At 42.7% G+C, this 15614-nt stretch overlaps 1 protein-coding gene across 1 annotated transcript in view; it reads right to left on the reverse strand.

The window, feature by feature from the left end:
- The window catches only part of ATXN10 (ataxin 10), a 69766-nt gene extending 54783 nt beyond the window's left edge, over positions 1-14983 (reverse strand). The window contains exons 1-3 of the mRNA XM_033148023.1: positions 14832-14983; positions 9138-9329; positions 7214-7296 (exon numbers count right to left, since the gene is read on the reverse strand). Of these exons, the coding sequence (XP_033003914.1) occupies positions 7214-7296; positions 9138-9329; positions 14832-14983 (427 nt within the window). The remainder of the gene's footprint in view (positions 1-7213; positions 7297-9137; positions 9330-14831) is intronic.
- Between the last annotated feature and the right edge of the window lie 631 nt (positions 14984-15614).

The raw sequence follows: 15614 nt of genomic DNA on the forward strand, positions 1-15614 counted from the left end.
GTTTACAGGGACAGAAGGCAAGTTTTACTCATTCTGTGGTCTAAAAACCAATGCAGAAATTTCCTTACCTCTGTTCGTTTTTAGTGCCCCAGGGCCTGCAAGTATAATTACTTTGAGGAACTGAGGGACTAAATTGTAGTTAATAAATTAAACATTATTGATTGCTTGAAGTTCCTTTAGGCTTCACCAGTCCCCGATGCATTAGAACAACAGTTAATCTTTCTGTTAAAGAACAAGTGTTCTCATTTCAGATACCTCATAGCAAACACAATCCTGGGATTAGCCCTTCATTTAAGCATATAATCAGGCAACAGTATCCCTTCAAAGAGCAATTGCATAAAATCAGCAGAAAATGAATGGTCTGAGTCTTAACCTGAACTTCAACCACACTTGGTAACCGAGAAAAATAGTGAACAGGGCTGACCGGCCACCCACTATGAGTTATTCATAGTGTCCAGCTGCTGTATTACATGGCCATATGACCTGCCAGTTCACAGGATGCAGCAGATGTTGCAAACTTAGATTTATAGAGATGTCTGGATGGACCGGCTGCTTCATTGAATTTCAAAGAATGTCAGTCTTCTGTGAAAATGAGGGATCCTAGCTTTGCTTATCAAATTCCAAGATTACATCCCTGGAGTTGGGAACTATACATTTTAAAAGACAGGCTGTTTTGTTGACACAAATAGGCCCAGAACTCCGCTTCCGTGACAAGGACAGCAAGCAATAGGAAGGAAGGTGGAGGAGGAGTTCGTAGTCAGACTAATCGTCATCGAGCCCTTTATTGTTTACTCTGGTGTAAGTCTCCAGAGCATAGGCGCCAACTCCCAGGGGCCGTGGGGTACTTGCCCCCCCCAATAAAATATTTGAGGGTGCTGCCCCCCCCCCTAGCTGATGGGCATGGCCATTCAAACGGTGTATGCGGGGCGGGGCTTACCTGGCTCCCACCCCCAAAAAATATTCAAGTTGTCACCCCTGCTCCCGACTCTCAGGCAGAGATGTTTCACATCATCTGCTACTGAATGCTCTTTTCTCCTTGCACTGTTTATTTCATTTCTAAACCGGAGGTGCCAGGGGTTGAAAACTGACTTTCTGCGTGGACAGCATGTGTTCTCCCACTGAGCTAGGGTATCTTTATTGCTTCTTTTATTTCGTATATTACATTTTATTATATTACAATCTGGACACAAGAAAGCACAACTGATAATTTTGGAACGGGATTGCCAATCTTTTTCAGCCCAGGACCACATTTGGAAATCGAAGAAACTGTTGTGAGCACCATATTGCTCACAGTAGAAGTGACAGTCTGTTTTACAGCAGATATTTATAGTGTTAACAGTTAAAAGGCCACAAAGATTGCTTTTTGCTTGTTTGGTTGGCTGGTCAACAGATTGTAAGGCATGAAACTCACACACACCATCCATTAATCAAATAAAAATTTGTGCATGTGTTTACATTAAAATTTTGATGAGTGTAATGTATTTGTCATATGCCTGCAATTATTCTGAGAAAGTAATACAGTGCTATAAATTTTATTTTGACAATGTAATTACAGCTTCTGCTTCAACCACAGTAGCAAAATACTGGCCTCAATTCCCTGTCCTGGAAGTGCAGAAAGACAAAGCAAAGATGTAAATAAGTAGCTTTTAAGCTACTTTTCTTATGTAATTAAAGAAAAGTCAACACAGATTAGCATCGCAGTCATTATTGCTATTATTTATTTGTCACTTCAAACCAAAACATTTAAGTGGTTCCATTAAAACAACAAATATACAAAATACAGTAAAATATAATCACAGCTACAAAACACAAGCACAACTATGTAACTGAATAAACATTGTGTGGAGATAAAATACAGTCTAGTATTAGTCTGGGAAGATCTGTTCAATAAGTGTCCAAGAATATACCAATTTGGTGTTTGTCTAAAATACTAAGGGACAGAAAGGGGACTACACAACTAAATGTTCAGTGGTGAGTAACAAACAACTGGCCCACACATGCACATAGTAGTTTAAAAAAAAAAATCCACAGCAGACCAGAGCAGACAGTCAGGTATATAATGGGAAAGGTTTATCTCAGATAATCAGGTTCTGAGCTATTCAGGGCTCCGTATGCCAATACCATAACCTTAAACTTAGCTCAGCAGCTTATTGGCAACCAGAGCAAAAGTTTAACAATGGTGTAGCTTGTTGGTATTAAGTCACTGCACAGAGCAACCTAACAACCACCAAGTGCAGCTTCCAGATTGATCTCTAGGGCAGCCCTGCATAAAGCACATTGCCACAGTCTAGCCTTGAGGTTACCAGGGCAGAAAGCTCCATGGCCAGATTATCTCAGTGCAGGAAAGGTAGCTGGCACACCAGGCAAAGCTGGCTAAAGAAATTCCTAGCCACTGAGGATGCTTGGCTTTCCAATGACAAATGGATCAACCCCATCCAGAAAAGGTACTTGACCAAGTTTCCAGGCACTTACCAATAGGGATTCAGCTTCAGTTTATTAGCCCTCACCCAGCCCATTACTGCACCCAGGCACTGGTTCAGAACTCTTACACATATACAGTACATAACCAATCACACACACAAACACACCTAACAAGCTATGAGGGGGCAAGGGTTGAAGACGGTATGTCATCTACTGGATGTCCATTTGAGGATGCAATGGCAGAGACAAAATAGCCCTTTTTTGCCCATCATTGCAACATAGTAGGCATTATTGTGTGCTCTAAGGTGTGTTGGGTCACCTTTGCAATGGTTTTGTGGCAAGAACGCTATAGCCGTTGTCCATCTTGCTTCATAACTCATAGCTCCCTAGAGCACCAAGGTGTGTTTCAAGCTCCACAACAGTGGAGAGGGCACTCAGGAGGGGAAGTGTGGATAGCCCTACACATTTCACTGTTACAGGGGAAGAGAGAGGCCTCAGTAACATTGCCAGTTCTCTCCATTAGATTCCACAAGTCTCTGGGATTTACCATCTGAATAGGTCCTGAACCCCTGCATGGGGAGATAATCACCATGAGACCAAACCTCACCAGGAAGTGGTCCATCTATTGTCAGACCACACACCGCAGACTAAATCTGTCCTGCTCTGTGGGTTGGGCCACTGGTGAGCCGATAGCTCCAAAGCTGTCATGGAAGAGGCCTTGGCATAGACACTGAAGTCGCACAGAACCAAAGTCCTGGGTTCTGCCAATACCACTTCCATCAGCTTGGCCAGCAATGCTGTCTTAGAGGCATATGTAGAGTTGGAAAGGTCATCTAGTCCAACCCCCTGCAATATAGCAATCACAGCTAAATAATCCCTGACAGATGGCCATCCAACCTCAGTTTAAAAACCTCCAAAGAAGGAGAGTCCATCACCTTCCGAGGGAGGCCTTTCTATTGAAGGGTGGTCAGTACACCTTAGGATCCCAGATGCAGAGGTTTCTGGGTGAGTGGAATAGAATATTCACTCTGCTGTGAATATTATAATCTAACTGTACTGTATTGTGAAACTTGCAAAAGGAAATCCCAATTTCAAAAATAAAAATTAAGAGAATTAAAACAGTAACAGTTAATTGCAAAAGAATGAAATTTATCTTGGGGTATTTAACTGGTGCAAATGGGGAGTTTTCTCACAATACAATTATTAGTATCAGAAAAGGGATTTTCCTCAGGAATGCAGCAGGGGATGAAAGGATTATATTCCCCTTTCATACTTGCTACAAAATGATTAATTTACCAGCTTCCTCCTCAGCTGATGCAAATTTCTTTTTTAAAAAAACCTGCATAATAGATGTAATGATATAGTTTACATCACATACAGTTTGGTTTTAAATTGTAGAATATGATAATACAATTCACAAAGTCAACAATACTCCTAACTCAATCCATTAACTGAATAAATATTCTAGAACGATATAAAAAATGTGATTTAAACTTCTTTATATATAATTGCATATTGGTTGTATGCAAATTGGTCTTAATATAGAAGCTGTTAATTGAACAGCTTCTAAATTATGATTGATAGATCTAAGTAAACATGAAAGCAGGAACAGTAAACAAAATGGGTTAAAACTTTTAGAGCAGGGACTTGGCTGTTCCCTTATATAAAAATGCCTTGCTCTCATTGCAAATTGCAAATTGCAGTTTGACCTAACCAGATATTAGACAGCAGTTATTTAAGTCACAGCGCTTTGCACGGTATTTCCTCTTCTGCTGCTTTATTCATTAATACATCGTTAAAAATAAACTCCTCCCCACAAGTCAGCCACAGTGGTAAAAGCAACTGCCAGGCACACACGGCATACCACTTCAGAGTGTGCATTACTGATTCCAAACTGTTGGGACACTCTGGACTTTCCTACCCACATTATGAACACCACAATAAAAACTTAAAATAGATGTTACTGGATGAGAGAGAAACGCATAGCCATCGAGATAATTAACTTAAAAGATTTTACTGTATTCTTTCTTCCTGGTTAGAAGAAATGCAGGTCCCCAATTATGCCATTTAAATATAGGTAGAGTACATTCAGACATGCTTGAATAACATCATCTCTCTGCTTTGAGAGGCCCAGAATTGTTGCGACAGAATGCTCCACAACAAAACTACATCCAGGCACTTTGCGGGAAAGGGGTGTGTGTGACTGCAGCACTGAAACAGGCTTTCACAAGCTTAAAAAGGAACCACTACACCGCTGCCATCACAAATGGAAAGATACGCACAAACACTTTTGAATGATTTCTGCCATCACCAAAATTACCCCCATTTTGGGACTCGTTAATCCCCTCCCCCCCCAACCCCCAAACACATTTGAGTAAAAAGTTCTCCTGAGAGAGCTTGCAGCTAAGCACTAGTTTGGGGACAGAAAGAGCTACTTTTGTGAAACAACCTACATCAGGGAATGGGCAGAGGAAAAGTGACCCCACAGGTTGTCTTCGACCTCTCAGCTTTCAATAGCATCCATCACAGGATCAGTCTGGACTGAAAGCCCTGGAAAGGAATCCCAGCGCTTCCAGGGGACAACTCTGCCTTGGGGATCTATTCTGCCCCTCATGCTATTTAACAACGAAATGAAGCCACTTGCTGAGCTTATTTGAATTTTTTAGGTGAGGCGTCATCAGGAGGCCAATGGCACCCAGTTTTGTTTCCTCCTTTTTTCTCTAATTCAAGTGTTATGTGGATGTTCCTTGAGTCAGAAATGAGCTGGATGAATGCTTCCAGAGCTATAAATTTATTATACTTGGGCTCACAATGAAGCAGACCCCTTTACCACTTGAAAGTGCATTGTGCAGATGCAGAAATAACATTCTCTTAACCATCACCACCAACACGGAGTAGGCTCTAGGGAACTACAATTCAATCCAGACAAAGGGAGGTATTCTCCTGATGGTTTATGATTTAATAGACTTTGAAGTGATGTTGGCCCATAACAAACGAGATCCTGTTCCCCTTAAAGCAAGGCTCATAGCTTGTGGGTGCAGATATACCTGTGGCCAGGGATACCTTTCTGCTCATTTCAATTAGTATGCCATGTTTCCTTCTGTGGTGACTTTGTCATAACCGTACACACCTTGGAAACCTCCCAATGTTGTGTCAGACTGCCTCTGAAAAGCAGCCTCAAAAACTTCCAACTGGATCAGCATATGATGGTCATGTCATTTATTTTAATCTGTTTTAATTTTAATTTGTTTTAAAGTAGGGTTGTGTTTTTTTCTCGATTTTATTGTCTTATCTTTTTGTAAACAGCTTTGGGGGTGTTTTTTTCCAATCAAGTGGGTTATAAATTTTATGAAATAAATAAATTTTCTTGCCTTATGTTATGTATTACTCCAGCGCTTGAAGAGCTTCGCTGTATTTCCAGGTAGAATTCAAAGTGCTGGTGGTGGCCTATAGAGCCCTAAAGCACTTAAGTAAAACAGGATGCTTTCTTCTGTATGAACCTGATAACAGAAGGTGGCTACTAAGATACAAAGCCTTTTCTGTGTCAACATCCAGGTTGTGTCCCCTCCAGAGAAACTGGCTTGGCACCTAATCTTGTCTTTTCACATCAAGTTAAACCTTGTTTTGATTACATGAACTCTTGGTGGAAAATAGTTTGGAATTATTCTACCTTCCCCTACCATTTAACTCCATTGCTGTTTTATCTGTTAACTCAGGTTTCATATTTCATTAATGAATGCTGATGTGCACCTCCTTGAACAGGGTAAAATGATCATTTAATTTAATAAAGATGGCAACAACAACAAAATCAGTTTCTCCAACCTTGACAGTTAATGTCTTCCCTTACCTCCCCCCCCCCATCCTTTTGACTGGGATTGAACTTGGGGTTGTCTGCATGCAGAACGCATTATCTAACACTGAGCTATACCACTCAGTTTCAGGCTTGCAAAATTAGAGAACACCTGCTTTCGAAGAAAAGTCTTTTGGTTTTAGTCTGTTGGTATAGAGACCTGTTATAGTATCCATCATCAGCACACCTGGCACTAATAAGTGCCACTACATGCTAATTTGGAGGTCAGCTGGCACTCCCATAGCATGATCTCATTGATAAGAGTTGCTGAGGACAGCTAGCAGTCCCACATCATTTGGACTGCACCCCAAGGCCTTACACTGCCACGGCGGCAATTTGCTAGCAAGATGATCTGTTTGTCATGGCTTTGTAACAGAATAAAGAAATAACTCTCTCTCTCTCAAAAGAGCATACTGCTCCAGAGTGAAGGAAGTAAAAGTACCATCTAGTCTGCCTTGGCCAGACTACACCTGCAATAATGTGTCCAGTTCTGGGTACCACAATTTAAAACTACTGACAAGCTGGAATGTGTGCAGAGGAGGGCAACCAAGACAACCAAAGGTCTGGAAACCAAGCCTTGAGGGAGTTGGTATGGTTAGCCTGGAAAAGAGGATACTGAGAAGAGACAGCCATCTTCAAATATCTTAAGGGCTGTCACATGGAGGAGGGAGCAAGCTTGTTTTCTCCTGCTCCAAAGGGTAGGATGCAAACCAAAGGCTTCAAGTTACAAGAAAGCCACAGAGCATCACGGGGGAAATCGGGAAAGTTCCACAGTTCTAAGAGTTCTACAACATGGAGATGGAGGCTGGACATGTAAAGTCCTTTTGTTCAACTGAAATAGTGTTGTCCTTTCTTAGGTATGTGTGAGCACACAGGCAAGTAAACATGTTTGTAAGTTAGTAGCTATGTGGGCTTATGTACGTAGCCCCCGCAATGTCTTACCTGTCAATAATGACTCCAGATTAGTTTCTAATTTGTGAAGTAATTGGATCAAGTGTACAGATGCCTCAATTAGCCCCAGGTTCCTGTTATAAAAGAAGTTTTAAATTTAAAATTCTCTGAAATAAAAAAGCAGAGAAGCCAGTTATCAGCAAACCCCCCTCCCCACGGCTGGTAGCATCCCAGGACCATTTGCAGTACAGGGAACCACCCTCTTTGTTCACCAGTTCGTCATCCCCCTCCTCAGGAGGAAGCGATCATTCCTCCAGTGGGGAGGGGGGAGTTGGAGGCAGGAAGTCGGCGCAGGGGCTGTGAAGGGATCGCAGAGCCTGAGCACCAAGGGGAAAGCGGGGAACAGGGACAGCTTCCCGCGCCCCGAGTTCGCAGACAGGAAAGACGTGGAAGGGGGAGGCGGGGGTTTAGAATCCCACGCCTTTTTTGCTGGACCAAGAACCGGAAGGGTTCATTCCCGGACTGCTGCGGAGGGATGAGATGGACATTTGAACTTTTGCTCCACTGTAAATATCTGCACAATAAAGAACTTAGTTTTTAGAAGTTCTGCGTTCGGCTGATTTCTCATGAGCAACCACTGAACGACCTGACATAATAATATAAAGTCCTAAATTTGTAATACATATTGTAATGTAATAAATGAATTCTGTGGTGGTGAACTCCCCTAGGATTAATTTTCTGAGTTTCCCTAAGGTAAGAGTGACAGAAAGGGACTGAGTAGGAAGAAAAGCCAAGGGAAGGAAGATGGTTTTAAAAATACTAGGAAAGAACAGACTGTAGCTTAACAAACAACAAGCCCAGAGAAGTCTAGGAAAGGGAGGTCATACTACTACTAATAATAATTTATTATTTATACCCCGCCCACCTGGGCAATTATGAAAAGGAATTAAAATAAAAAGACGTAAGGTGGCAAGGCACACCAGGAGAGAAACCAGGCAGGAGGCGGGTTTCATGGTGAGGAGCTGGAAAGAGATAAAGATTCACAAAAAGATTCAAAATAACTAACAATTCATTCTTACCCCTCACATGATTAAAGTGCACTTCTGCATTGAGGATCCTTGTCCAGCCATGGACGCTCCCTGCACAATGAACAATTCTAGAAAATCAGGGTTTTCAACTGTGCAGGGAACCTTCATGGATAGACAATGTTCCCTTTTGCAGTGCACTTTAAATCACATGAAGAACACCCCAGAATTCACCTGACCTCAGGGGCAAATAAAATGCACATCCTTGCAGCCAACAAATACTAAGTAATCCAGATGCACGAATAACAAAAAATCAGATCTTAAATACAGTGGTAACTTGGTTTGCATAAGTTTTGGATTACAAACATGTCAAACCCGGAAGTGTGTGTCCCAGTTTGCAACCTTTTTTTTATTACAACCCCCTTTTTTTTGGATTACGAACAAAAAAATTTTGGAGGCCCCATTGGCGAAAGCGCACCTTGGGTTTTGGTTTACAAATGGACTTCCGGAACGGATTATGGCTGTAAACCAAGGTACCACTGTAATCACAAGACTTGGTGAAGATAATGTCTCTGAAATCTCACTTCATGAGTATTTTAAAAAGAGCAAATCAAAGGAAAAAACAGTTGTCAGAATAAATCTTGTGTTCATGCACCCTTGATTCTCTTGCACGTTAATTTACTTTCAGAGAATATGTAGATATATAATGATTACACACTGGTCAGTTAGCCTGAGCCACACAATTTAACAAATGTGGGCAATTCACTCACAAGGTTTCCACTCAAATGCCAAGAGTATACAGCAAAGTGAAGTGAACTAGTGAGGAGTGAAATGCATTTCAAAGAGAGCCTGCTTCAAAAGTTAAATCAGCTATGAACTCAGTTGGGTGAAACAATTTACTGTAATTTAACATTTAAAAAACTATGCAAGTATGGGAGCAATAACCATACCTCATAACGTTCTGATTCTTGGTACACTGAACACAAGCATTCCGAAGGCATCTGAAACATTCTGATACCAACAGGAACAATGAATCTGTGTGTTCCAGTGTATTATTTTGCTTGTAGGTTACATCAATTTCATAAGATGCCTTCCTCAAAATTTGCAGGAGATCTTGGAATAGGCTTTCTGTTGCTTTTTCCCTGAAAAGAAAAATACAGTAAATGTAAAGTAGACAGCACCAACAGTACATTTAAAATATGTATACATAAAAGAAGGATATCATTTGCAGCACCATGCAATATTTCTTTTTAAAAAGCTAATCCAAGCTGTTTTGCATATTTTGTATTCAAAATATAGAAAAAATATAACAAATAAAGGGTTACCCTGGCTTTGAAATATTTACTATAGGTAACCAGGAACTCGGGTATTTTATCCAGAATCTACAAGCTTCATAAAATTGTGAAGAGAATTCATAAAAATTGGAGTTTTTTCTAAATTCTGAAGTTAAGTTCCCAGGGCAAGTCGAAAGGTGAATTATTGTTTGAAGTTAAGTAGAGCTTCTAGGCAGTATCCCATCAGGCTTTGACTACCCAGACCTGCTTAGCTTCACCAAGGTGGCTGTATTGCCTTCAGAATACTGTATGATCTTGCTGCAACATGGCAGCTCTGGGTATGATGGATGCTTGAACTGGAACATAAGGAACTGACTTCAGACCACTGATCCAGCTAGCTCAGCATTACCCACAGTAATGACAGAAACTCTCCAACGTTCCAGAGAGGAATTTTTCTTGGCACTACCTGGAGATAACAGGATTGAACCTAGGAGTTTTTTGCATGCAGAACTGGCTCTATCACTGAGCTACATTCCTTCCTGTGGTGCCACGGAATGAAGACAAGATGTGAAATTTTAAAAGATTAAGCCAGGACTGATATGTATTTCGGTATTTCCCACACTTCTGACCATTAGGTGAAGCACACTCCCCCCACCCTAAATTGGAACTGCAGACACACTACCTTGCATGGCATAGCCCAGTGGTAAAGCTTCTGTTCTGCATGCAGAAGGTTCCAGGTTCAGTCTCCAGGCAGGGCTGGGAATGTTCCCTGCCGGAAATCCTGCAGAGCCACGGCCGGCCCCTGTAGCCAGTCCACCTCAGTGTAAGGACACCTGCAATGCTTCTAGTAGCCAAAGACCTGGGCAGGCTCAGAAAGGGGATGCGTGTGCAAATGTGCTAGCAGTTTTATTACTACGTATTTTATTCCCCCCCCCTCCCTTGCTCCTCTCCCTCGTCCCTTCCAATAAATTCTAATTGTTAGTAATACAAAATAAATGTTAGTTATGGTCATTACATGTTACTATGCATTACACGATACTACTATGCATCATTTCATATCTGTAATAATTGCAACAATTTTGCTAGGCACACTTTGACACACTCAGGAACATTTTACTCCCATGTTTCTTGCTGCTTTATTTTTAATTTTATGTAAAAGTTGCATGTGATACACTTTAATGTTAAACACTTTAAATATGAGAATGAATAGAATCTGTGTTACAAAAAAAGAAAAAGCTCCTATTGGAGTCAAAGAACCGGTTCTTAGGATGCTTCTTCTTAAACTGTCTGAACCAGGGTGAGGAATGTACACAGAACCTGCAAGATGCTGAAAAGCAGCATCTTCTACATAAGATTTGTAGCTAATACTATAAAGCTGTATTATAATATTATTATTATTATTATTATTATTATTCACAGGAAAGAAAGAAATGCAGGTATATTTTTAAATACATGGTTTTGTATGTTTTGTGATATTTTATGCATTGTGATTTTCATTAATTACAGTTCGGTGATTCTTTATTGTAACTGAAAAGTGGAAGCTGTTTATTATTTGCTGATATTTAATTTTAATATTTGCCATTATATTCTAATCGATTATTGAATATTGCTTTATTTGATTTAAGTTCCTTAAAGTTATTGTGACTTTTCTGTATTGGATCTGATCGTTATTATTAATGTTTGACGTTTTATTATGTTTTCATACGTGTTGGAACCGGCCCAGAGTGGCTGGATGCAGTCAGATGGGTGCGGTATAAATAATAAAATTAGTGCTATTGTTGTTATTAGTACAGGTATTAGTATTTGTACCCCTGACAGGCACTCAAAGCAACTTATGCCTACAAAAAGCAACAGCATCCAGCGAAGAGAAGAAGCACGAACTTTTGACGCATTGTATTTCTAGACACCCCTTCATGGATCACTGCCTTGTCGTGGCGAAGGGGCTTGAACTACTCAGGCAAGCTATGGACAGGTCAAGATGGACAGGTCATAGCGGAGAGTTTGGACCAAACGTGATCCACCTGGAGAAGGAACTGGCAAGCCGCTCCAGTATCCCTGCCAAGAAAACTCCATGGACAAAGACAACAGGCATATAAAAGATATGACGCTGGAAGATGAGCCCCTCAGGTCGGAAGGCGTCCAACTTGCTACTGGGGAAGAGCGGAGGACAAGTACAAGTAGATCCAGAGCTGATGAAGCGGCTGGGCCAAAGCCGAAAGGACGCTCAGTTGTGGATATGCCTGGAAGCGAAAGGAAAGTCCAATGCTGTAAAGAAAAGTATTGCATAGGAACCTGGAATGTAAGAACCATGAACCTTGGTAAGCTGGATGTGGTAAAAAATGAGATGGCAAGAATAAACATTGACATCCTAGGCATCAGTGAACTAAAATGGACAGGAATGGGCGAATTCAGTTCGGATGACTATCATATCTACTACTGTGGGCAGGAATCCCGTAAAAGAAATGGAGTGGCCCTCATAGTCAACAAAAGAGTGGCGAAAGCTGTACTGGGATGCAACTTCAAAAATGATAGAATGATCTCGATACGAATCCAAGGCAGTCCTTTTAACATCACAGTAATCCAAGTTTATGCACCAACTACCAGTGCTGAAGAAACCGAAATTGATCAATTCTATGAAGACTTACAACACCTTATAGAAATGACACCAAAGAAGGATGTTCTTCTCATTATAGGGGATTGGAATGCTAAAGTAGGAAGTCAAGAGATAAAAGGAACAACTGGCAAGTTTGGCCTTGGAGATCAAAATGAAGCAGGGCAAAGGCTAATAGAGTTCTGTCAAGAGAACAAGCTGGTCATCACAAACACTCTTTTCCAACAACACAAGAGACGACTCTACACATGGACATCACCAGATGGGCAACATCGAAATCAGATTGATTATATTCTCTGCAGCCAAAGATGGAGAAGCTCTATACACTCAGCAAAAACAAGACCTGGAGCTGACTGTGGCTCAGATCATCAGCTTCTTATAGCAAAATTCCAGCTTAAACTGAAGAAAGTAGGAAAAACCACTGGGCCAGTAAGATTCAATCTAAATCAAATTCCTTATGAATACACAGTTGAAGTGAAGAACAGGTTCAAGGATTTAGATTTGGTGGATAGAGTACCTGAAAAACTGTGGATGGAGGCTCGTAACATTATACAGGAGACAGCAACGAAAACTATCCCAATGAAAAAGAAATGCAAGAAAGCAAAGTGGCTGACCAATGAGGCCTTACAAATAGCGGGGGAGAGAAGACAAGCAAAATGCGAAGGAGATCGTGAAAGATACAGGAAATTGAATGCAGATTTCCAAAGAATAGCAAGGAGAGACAAGAGGGCCTTTCTAAACGAGCAATGCAAAGAAATAGAGGAAAATAACAGAATGGGAAAAACCAGAGATTTATTCAAGAAAATTGGAGATATGAAAGGAACAGTTCGTACAAAGATTACCACAATTAAGGACAAAAGTGGAAAGGACCTAACAGAAGCAGAAGACATCAAGAAGAGGTGGCAAGAATACACAGAGGAATTATACCAGAAAGATATGGAGGTCTCATACACCCCCGGAAATGTGGTTGCTGACCTTGAGCCAGACATCCTGGAGAGTGAAGTCAAATGGGCCTTAGAAAGCCTTGCTAACAACAAGGCCAGTGGAAGTGATGATATTCCAGCTGAACTATTTAAAACTTTAAAAGAGGATGCTGTTAAGGTGCTGCACTCAATATGCCAGCAAGTTTGGAAAACTCAGCAGTGGCCAGAGGATTGGAGAAGATCAGTCTACATCCCAATCCCAAAGAAGGGCAGTGCCAAAGAATGCTCCAACTACCGCACAATTGCACTCATTTCACACGCTAGCAAGGTTATGCTTAAAATTCTACAAGGCAGGCTTAAGCAGTATGTGGACCGAGAACTCCCAGAAGTGCAAGCTGGATTTCGAAGGGGCAGAGGAACCAGAGACCAAATTGCAAACATGCGCTGGATTATGGAGAAAGCCAGAGAGTTCCAGAAAAACATCTACTTCTGCTTCATTGATTATGCAAAAGCATTTGACTGTGTCGACCACAGCAAACTATGGCAAGTTCTTAAAGAAATGGGAGTGCCGGATCACCTCATTTGCCTCCTGAGAAATCTCTATGTGGGACAAGAAGCTACAGTTAGAACTGGATATGGAACAACTGATTGGTTCAAAATTGGGAAAGGAGTACGACAAGGCTGTATATTGTCTCCCTGCTTATTTAACTTATATGCAGAATACATCATGCGAAAGGCTGGACTGGATGAATCCCCAACTGGAATTAAGATTGCCGGAAAAAATATCAACAACCTCAGATATGCTGATGATACTACCTTGATGGCAGAAAGTGAGGAAGAATTGAAGAACCTTTTAATGAGGGTGAAAGAAGAGAGCGCAAAATATGGTCTGAAGCTCAACATCAAAAAAACTAAGATCATGGCCACTGGTCCCATCACCTCCTGGCAAATAGAAGGGGAAGAAATGGAGGCAGTGAGAGATTTCACTTTCTTGGGTTCCATGATCACTGCAGATGGTGACAGCAGTCACGAAATCAGAAGACGCCTGCTTCTTGGGAGAAAAGCAATGACAAACCTAGACAGCATCTTAAAAAGCAAAGACATCACCTTGCCGACAAAAGTCCGTATAGTTAAAGCTATGGTTTTCCCAGTAGTAATGTACGGAAGTGAGAGCTGGACCATAAAGAAGGCTGATCGCCGTAGAATTGATGCTTTTGAATTATGGTGCTGGAGGAGACTCTTGAGAGTCCCATGGACTGCAAGAAGATCAAACCTATCCATTCTCAAAGAAATCAGCCCTGAGTACTCACTAGAAGGACAGATCCTGAAGTTGAGGCTCCAGTACTTTGGCCACCTCATGAGAAGAGAAGACTCCCTAGAAAAGACCCTGATGTTGGGAAAGATGGAGGGCACAAGGAGAAGGGGACGACAGAGGATGAGATGGTTGGACAGTGTTCTCGAAGCTACTAACATGAGTTTGGCCAAACTGCGAGAGGCAGTGAAGGATAGGCGTGCCTGGCGTGCTCTGGTCCATGGGGTCACGAAGAGTCGGACACGACTGAACGACTGAACAACAACAACAATTTCTAGACAGATGCAGATATAAACACAACTGCAGGGAGAAACGGGGCTCTTGAAATTTCTGGAAGCTTCCTTGCAAACTCGTTAAGAAGAATTAGAGGAGGAGGAGGAGGAGGAGGAGGAGGAAGCGAGCCCCCTCCGCCTGCTTCGTCCCGTCCCTCCTCCGAGACGCAGGCAAAACCACACCCGCCGCAGCAGGAAGACACGCGGCAACGCGTCCACACGTGACGGAGCCCCCCCCCCCGCGGCCCTTACCTGCCCGCCCGGTCACGAAAGAGGGCCGCGATCTGCCCGACGGTTGCCAGGCGACCGGGCGCCGCCGCGGCCTGCTCCTCCTCGGCGTTTCCCGTCAGCCGCGCGGCCAGGGCGGCAAGCAGCGGCCCCGGAGGCGCCTCCGAAGACGCCATCGCCGCCCGGCTCGAGGGCCCCGCTCCGCCCCGCAGCCGCCACTCTAGGCAGGCCTGGGCCTGAGGAGCCGCTCTCCGTCCGCGGCCTCGCCAGGGAGGAATCCCCGCCCTTTCCTGCCTGCTTCTCGCGGGAGGCGGGGGCGCCTCGTGGCCTTGCTCGCAGCCTTCGCGCTGCGCTTCCCAACCAGCGCAGCTTTTTATCCCCCCCCCCCCTTATTGATTCTGTCAAGCTGGATCCAGCAGAAAGGGGTGCAGCCCCTGCGCAGCTCCTCCTGCTCCCGACCCTCTGCAGGAGACTCTCCCGAAGGGGCAGGAGGAGCAAGAGGGAGCCCAGCTCCCCACTTTCCTGGGAATGGAAGAAGATGCGTTCGCCTTCAAAGTTAGCACTTCTTCCATCTGCCATAGCTGGTCCTGAGCAGTACAGGAAAAACAGGAATTCCAAGAGTTTGAACGCCAAGAAGGTTTTTAAAAATGTGTTTTTACATGTAACCAGTTTATATTTCCTTCAGTGGCTGTTCTCCTATGACAGGGTGTTTTTTTATTTTAATTTGCACATGCATTTCCACCAACTAGGGAAACTTACTTCCTGTAATTCCAGTTCCAGGTAGGTAGCTGTGTTGGTCTGCCATAG

Source organism: Lacerta agilis, chromosome 5 (assembly GCF_009819535.1).
Source record: "Lacerta agilis isolate rLacAgi1 chromosome 5, rLacAgi1.pri, whole genome shotgun sequence".
Classification (NCBI taxonomy): domain Eukaryota; kingdom Metazoa; phylum Chordata; class Lepidosauria; order Squamata; family Lacertidae; genus Lacerta; species Lacerta agilis.